The sequence below is a fragment of the Hypomesus transpacificus genome, chromosome 9 (genome assembly GCF_021917145.1).
Source record: "Hypomesus transpacificus isolate Combined female chromosome 9, fHypTra1, whole genome shotgun sequence".
Classification (NCBI taxonomy): domain Eukaryota; kingdom Metazoa; phylum Chordata; class Actinopteri; order Osmeriformes; family Osmeridae; genus Hypomesus; species Hypomesus transpacificus.
The window spans coordinates 2,144,607-2,152,033 of NC_061068.1; the positions used below are offsets into that span (position 1 = coordinate 2,144,607).

Sequence of the window (7,427 nt, forward strand, 5' to 3'; positions counted from 1 at the left end):
TTATTAAAGCGAAACGGTAAATCACTGTGCAGATGTAGCTGATGTGTGCGGGCATGCCCTCTCGGGCCAGCAGTGTGTGTACAGTAAATCACTCACTGATCTCTCCGCTGTGTGAGAGCATGTCTTTTCAGCTCTGAAAGTCCCTAACCCAGTCCTACAGTGCTACAATTAAGTGTTTCAACACTGATGTCGGCTGGTACAAGCTGTCGGTAGACACGTACATGCAATACCGTATCTATTGTACTACGTTGGGCCTTCCTGCTGCCCGCTTCCTGTCTGTCTGTGTCAGGCTGTTTCTCAATCTCTGCTGCCTCTGCTGGTCAAGATATCGAGGTCAAGGTGCAACTAATCAAATCAAGAAAAAGCGAAAAACAGACTAAATACAGAAAGAATGAAAAACTGAAAAGAAAAAAAGACTCTTCTGGCTGTGTACGCAGGCCCTGGTTTCCTTAGTTAGAGCCCCTCAGGCGATAAGGCTGCAAAGGAAAAGGAGCCATTTTGATTTATGGCTCAGCTATATTTCATCTGTCTCAAAGCTACAGTACCAACTATGTTATGTTACCTTTGTTTACTGGAATCCTTGTGGAAAAAGTCAGTTGTGAGGGAATGTTGGTAGGGTGAGGTGTGTGCATGGCAACCTAGATGGTCGACTAGGCGTTAGACAGATTGGAAACCATCTGTGTTAGTGATGTCACACAGCCACATTTATTGTGATATGGCAAGCCAGCGCTGTCAAACACATACGTGCAACACATGGTCTGTCCCCCTTTGCGTGCATACACAAACACACACACAGTTCATCTCCCCACACCTGCTGGAGCAGAAGTGTAGTCCCTCAGGTGTGCGTGTGTGTATAGGGGGGGGGGGGGGGGATGCAGGTAGGGGACAGTCCTGCCATGTTGGGCTTGACTGCCCATCAGAAACATCCCTGATGACAGACTGGCCTTGTTCCCCCAGCACAGCCCACCCAGCTCATCTTAACCCAAACTGGCCCAGCTTAGCTTAGCTTACTTTAGCGTAGTTTAGCTTAGCCTAGCTAAGCCAACCCACAGAGAGCAGTCTGCCAACAGGGAGGGCAGGAACAGTTAGTGGAGCCCTCATCAACATGTCATCATTGCCCTGGCCACAAGGACACAACCACACCTGTCACTTTCCCCTCCACTGATGAATGTCTCCATCCCTATCTGATTCAACATCTCAAGAATGGGAGATGTTATCAGTGAGGTCATTTACCATCTGCAGCACCATACAGGCACTGTCTCCTCCCATCTCCTGGCTCCGTCTTTCCTCCTGGTGTGGTTACTTTATCTCTCCTCTGCCATCAACCATTCTCAAGTTCATGGAAAGAGTGAGGTCAGGAGCCTAAGCAATACTGCAGCTGTACATTACTGCTCAAGTCATGTGTATATATATATTCCCTCTGTCATTCAATTCTATTTCTCCCTGTTTCTGTGTGAGTGTGTGTGTGTGTTTGTGGATGAGTGTGTGTTCCTTCAGAAGGGGTTTACCAGGTTTGGGCAGGAATGTTAGCGTTAAGCTGCTGTGGGTCATCTGCGTCACACTTCAATAACTTCTCCCCCCTATCCTCCCCACCTGTGGTTTGCCCCACCCTCCACCCCTCGCCACATTTGGTTGGAACCAGTAGCATCTGCAAGATCTGAACAAGGACACTGCAGATGTCCTTCACCCTCTGTGCCTACTGTGGCTCCCTAAGCACATATCCAAAGACAGAGACTACCAAAGAGAATATAGGAAGGGCTGAATGAAGTCTTACTACAGCTCCCCCTCTCTCTCTCTCTCTCTCTCTCTCTCTCTCTCTCTCTCTCTCTCTCTCTCTCCTTGCTCGTTCTTTTCCTCCGTGTATGTCTGTCTGTAGTATGTATGTCATAGTAGACTTCAGGGAGCACCGGATAAATAGGTATACACATTTGAGGAGGCAACTATTTAACTGTAGAAAAATTATAATGACTTTCTTTCAGCAACATCAGAGTTGAAGTCAGAAAAGCTTTTATCATCCGTTGTTTATGTTTTCTGTACGTTCTCTTCCATATGTGCGTTACCGATCTCTTGTGTCAGGGGGCAGCATGTGATGTAAACAGAGTCCTTTGATAGGTTGGGAGCAACTAAGCTCCTGAATCAGACATCTCTAGGGCCTGTGGGGGTTGACTCCCCTGGGTACAGGGTTCAAGTCTGCAGTGTTTTTATTGCACAACTTGGAGCTCTTCAAAAAAAGAGAGGAAGAAGAAGAAAAGGGAAGAGAAGAGGAGGGGGGGACGGGGAAAAAGAATTGCAACTGTCATCACAAACAAGAACCATCTGTCTCATTTGTGTAACTTGTTTTCTTTTAATATGAGAAGTATGCTGGAGAGATGTGGGAGTTGGAGAGAGAGAGCCTGGGAGGGCTGGGGCTGGGGGCTAAAGCCTGGCTTCTCCTGTCTTCACTGTGCAAGTGGCCTTAATATCCCACAAACCTGCCCTGTTAACCCCTCACACACAAAGTCACAGATGCGTGTGCACACACTCTGAAGAAACAGGTGAAAATAGCATTTTGTAGTGCAGCAGATCTCACAGGGTCCAAAACCAGACCAGAGGTGAATGTAACTTGAATATACACTCTTGTCTCATATGGACATCTGTACATGATTAATGGGAATGTTCAGGTTCCATGTGTGCCTCTTGTGAGGATATAGATGGTAATGTTGTTATCCTGGAGCTTAACCAAACTAAGGACTCTGACCTGCCTTTATTTACTTCAAACTTGAAACAATCTTCTGTCTGGAGACCTAAGTATTTTAGATTCATTATCCATCTCACCTTTACACTTCACACTTTTTGCAAGACATGATTCTTTCGCGCCCAAGCTGCCCTCAGGTCACATGACATAAGATCCAAACATTTATTCTGGGCAACATGCAGATAACCATGGATACCCATGACTCGCCATAGGCCATGGGATACACGGGGAAGCAGACAGGCTGCATACTAAACCCATTTATTTTGCTCTCAGGGCCCAGCACTGGGCTGGGGTCCATAATTACGGTATGCCCCAGAGAGGCCTGTCCAAATGTGAAATTGCAGGGAGGTATTTTCATCAGGCAGGCGGTGACAGGACCCCTGTTCCGCTGACAGGAGGGGCGTTTGTCCATCTGGGAAGATTGCAGGATCGCCATGGAGCCCTGCGGCTGGAATCCTGCTACTCCGGCCGCAATATTCACACCTGGACTCAGGTGGCTCCCCCCGTTCTGAGAAGGAGGGTAAGCTGATCCCACTGCTCAGAGGAGCTGCCCTACTCCATATAGACACTCTGGGCACTCACCCAGGCCTCCACCCAGGCCTCCACCCAGGCCTCCACATGCTCTACAGTAGTCAAGCAGACATACACAGACTCAAGGAACTCACCCTGGCATACATGTACCCTCACGCAGTACTGAGTACCAGAGGAAGTCCCATACCTCTCCAGTTCTTTCTCAGGTGCTCACCTAGGCATCCATGTGACGCAGAAACCCTCTCATGCCGACACTCAGTGAGATCTAGGGTGCCCGTGCTCAAACCGGTTCTGTGCTCTCCCAAGCACTGACACAGGAAGCTGAGGTATGGTTGATTTCTCCCCTCTGGCCCACGCTCACTGGGGTAGTATGTGAGCCCTCAAATGGATTCCGACATCAGGATAACCAGAGCCACGGCGCTCCCCTCAGAAAGGGTGTGCCCGAGGGCAGACTCTTCAAGGACTTTGAGGTTCCTCAAAAAGAGAGTCCGAAGAGATAGAGTAAATGCCATGTGGTCTGCATTTGGGTGTAATCCCTGTTCTGTGGTATGCTGCTGGTTCTGCCTCTGTCTCATCTCAGAATAAGAGAGAGCTGCAGGGAAACCTTAAACCCCCCCCCCCCGCCCACTTCTGCTGGCTCCCCCACCCTCTCCTTGATCTCCCTGCTCCCTGCTCCTGCTCTCACTCCTTACTTCCTGTTCCTCCTCGTCCTGCTCCCTTCTCCTGCTTCCTACTGCCTGTTCTTTCTCCTGCCTCGGCTCCACCTCTTCACTTCTAATCTCCTTCCCCCCACTCCCTGCTGCCTGCTCCCCGCTCCACGCTTGTTCTCTTTCTCCTAGCCAGGGGATATGTGATTTGATATCTGGGATGATATATGTGCTGAAACATGACACATAAATTGTGTTTATAGGTGTCAGTGCTGTGGAGAAGAGCCTAAGGGTGTAATCTACTCTAACACACACACACACACACACATATTTGGTTCTGTCGTGCATGTGTGAATGTGTATGTGTTGCTGTCACAGAGTTTGAATCTCCTTGCTGTCCTCTGTCTCGCTCTCCCTCTCCCTCTGTGGGCACACCTGTCTGTGGGCACACCTGTCTGTGGGCACACCTGTCTTTGGACACACCTGTCTGTGGGCACACCTGTCTGTGGGCACACCTGTCTGTGGACAGACCTGTCTGTGGACACACCTGTCTGTGGGCACACCTGTCTGTGGACAGACCTGTCTGTGGGCACACCTGTCTGTGGACACACCTGTCTGTGGCACATGCTGGGCCAGCACTGAGGAGTACAGCTGTGGAATCGTTTTGGACACTAAAAGTACCTCACCAGATGAGGCTTTTTGAATGAACTATGAAGCCATTTGGAGACAAACATCCATAACTGACATCTTTTCATTCAGCATTTTTCTTGGTCATTAATTCATTCATTATTTCCTTAATGAATGAATGAGTTCTTTCATTCAGACACTACTATTCTGCTGTTCCACTTTCAAAAGAAATATCACAGGACACAGGCCAGGAGTGTAATCTTTGACACAGCATATATTCCATATTAACATACATTCATACGCAGTATAGTCTTCTTCAGTGTATATCTTTACAGATCTATGTCACTATAATGATAGCATGTTACAATAGTAAAGCTTGGCTTTATGGTGGTGGTTAGCCATACATAGTTTAGTCCCTGGGCCCTGATAGTGGCATGGGAGGAAGAGTGAGTGTGTGCAATCACGTGAATGTGTGTGTGTGTGTGTTGTTTAGTGTAAGTAGAGGGTAATGTATGTGCGCTCGGAGAGAAAAGTGCTTAAGTCATCTTGTAGTGTCCATGGTAACCTGCAGGCCATCTCCCTGCGTGTTGTGTGTGTGTGGGCACATATGTGTGCATGTTTGTTTGCATGTGTTTGTCTCCCTAACTGGCTCGCAGTGAAACACAAATCCCATCTTCTCTCTTGATCCTCACCTGTCAGGGCTAGTGAAGGGTGACAGGAGGAGCCCAGGAGACAGGTGACAGGTGACAGCAGCCCCTGCTGCGCCCCACACCCTCCTCCATGTGGACCTACCGTGTGTGCGGTGATGTCTGGGAGTGATCATGTGAGTGATCATGTGACTGATCATGTGACTGATCATGTGAGTGATCATGTGACTGATCATGTGACTGATCATGTGAGTGGAGCAGCATCAGGGCTGGACAGGGACATGGCCAACATCACTAAAACTGCTACTGAACCTCAACACAACACGGTCATGTACACTTGGACCGCAAAGTTACAATGTCTGTCTGTCTGTGTTCCTCATCTGAGCCTTCAAGTCTGTCCTCGTTCAGTCCGGCAGGCTTGGAACTCCCTTTGACATCCAGCACCTCCAGCATCCAGCACTCCAGGTAAGTCCCCAAAGCAGCAGCAGCAAAGACAGAGGGCAATTACAACCCCCCCCCCCCCCCCCCCCCCCCCTCCTCCACCTTCCTCCCCCCCCCCCCCCCCCCCCCCCGATCCCCACGCACTCACCATGCAGCCCTTCCCCAACTCCCAACACTATGGGTACATGCACCCCCCCCCCCCCCCACACTCTCTCATCCTCTCACACCCAGCTCAAAACCTCCGTCTCAGCAACATCAATAAGTTAAAAAAAACCTAACAAAAAAAACAAAGCAACCACAGCTAGGAAAGTCAACTGAGAGCGTGAGGGCCAAAGGAGACAGACTTAGTTTGGGACGTGAAAAGTACGTTTTGGCTCCATATCTCATTTCCTTTGCACCTGTCCTGTTCTCCTTTTCTCCTCATATTGACTGTGAGGGCAGGTCCCCATGCCTGTCTGTCTCTCTGTCTGTTTATAGTGTCCAGTGGTGGGGGTGGGGGGTGGGGGGCGTGGGGGGGTCCCCTCCCTCCCTCCCACACACACACACACACACATAAAAGGAGTTTGTTTGTCCGGTCCTCAGTCTGGATCACCGACAGGTGTGCATCTCCACCATCTTGCGGCACTGTTTGCACTTGACGTAGCAGCACCAGTGGAACTTACAGCTACACCTGTCCACCACCTCCACCTCCTCCGTCTGGAAGCCCCGCCCCGCGAGCACATCAGCTCGCAGCCGTCGATGGCCTTGGACGTGCGGTTGCACTGCCGCCCCCGCCGTGCCCAGCATGCCCGGGGGTGCGCGGGTCGTGGTCGCAGAAGTCGGGGCTGGGATCCAGGTAGACCAGGTCCTCGTCGGTGTGGGGCTTGAACTGAGGAGTTCTTGGGGCACCAGCACCTTGGTGGTGCCCACCTTGCGCAGCTCCACCTCGGTGGCTCCGTCGAACTTCTCCTTGATGACGTTGCCCACCCTTGCGGAAGGGCGGCATGGCCTTCCAGCAGGTCTTCACCTCGCAGGAGCCCGACACGCCGTGGCACTTACACTCCACACGCATGTGGGACAGGATCGCCTGCAGGGGGAGACACACGTGTGTTGGGACGCAGGAGCGACTGGAACCCTTTCACCCAATACTGCGTGCGTGTGTGTGCGTTGGTGAATGAGTGTGTGCGTGTGTGTGTTACCTTTCTCCCGGCCTCGTTATTGTGGAGGTTCATGAGGGCTCTACTGGAGGACTGGCCTTTGCTCCTCTCTCTCACGTCTACAAAGGACTGGGAGAAGGCCACCCCATAGGGCGATGTTGTCACTGCAGCCCGACCACTGGAACCCTGGTGAAGAGGGAGAGGGGACATACAGGGAGTTTACAAATGAAACTGATAAGTTTTTTTGTTCAGTGGTGTCACTGCGCGTGTGTGTGCGCGTGCTTGTGTGTGGTTGCCATGCCCCACCCTCTGGACTAACTCCATGGACGTTGCGGTCGCAGCCGCATTTCTCCAGCTCCCCCGCTGCTGCAGGCCCCGCGTCACCGCGAACGCCACGCTGGCTGCTGAGATGGCGTACACGAAGGCTGCCTCGCGGGTCCCTGTCACGCACACATGTTGGTGAGGAGTTTATTTGTTGATTCAGCGCCAAGGCTTGGCTTGCTCATCATCATTTGATTGGGTTGAAACGAAACTGACAGCACAGATGTGTCAACTACATTCTTGTATTACTTCTAGAGCAGATGCACAACGCTCTGAAAGATCAGCAACATTAAGGGAAGCATCGACAATGGCCCCCATCCCACCTCGCAGTCACAGTCTCTCTC

General features: G+C 51.0%; 1 protein-coding gene across 1 annotated transcript; it reads right to left on the reverse strand.

The window, feature by feature from the left end:
• Window positions 1–5,834: 5,834 nt before the first annotated feature.
• LOC124471013 (protein Wnt-4a-like) lies at window positions 5,835–7,230 on the reverse strand (the record flags this gene model as incomplete). The annotated part of the gene is given in 9 exon segments (XM_047025300.1): window positions 5,835–6,340; window positions 6,343–6,402; window positions 6,405–6,503; window positions 6,506–6,595; window positions 6,597–6,692; window positions 6,805–6,912; window positions 6,914–6,948; window positions 7,069–7,123; window positions 7,126–7,230. Coding segments are annotated over 9 exon segments (774 nt in total), but the record flags the coding sequence as incomplete, so codon positions are not given.
• Between the last annotated feature and the right edge of the window lie 197 nt (window positions 7,231–7,427).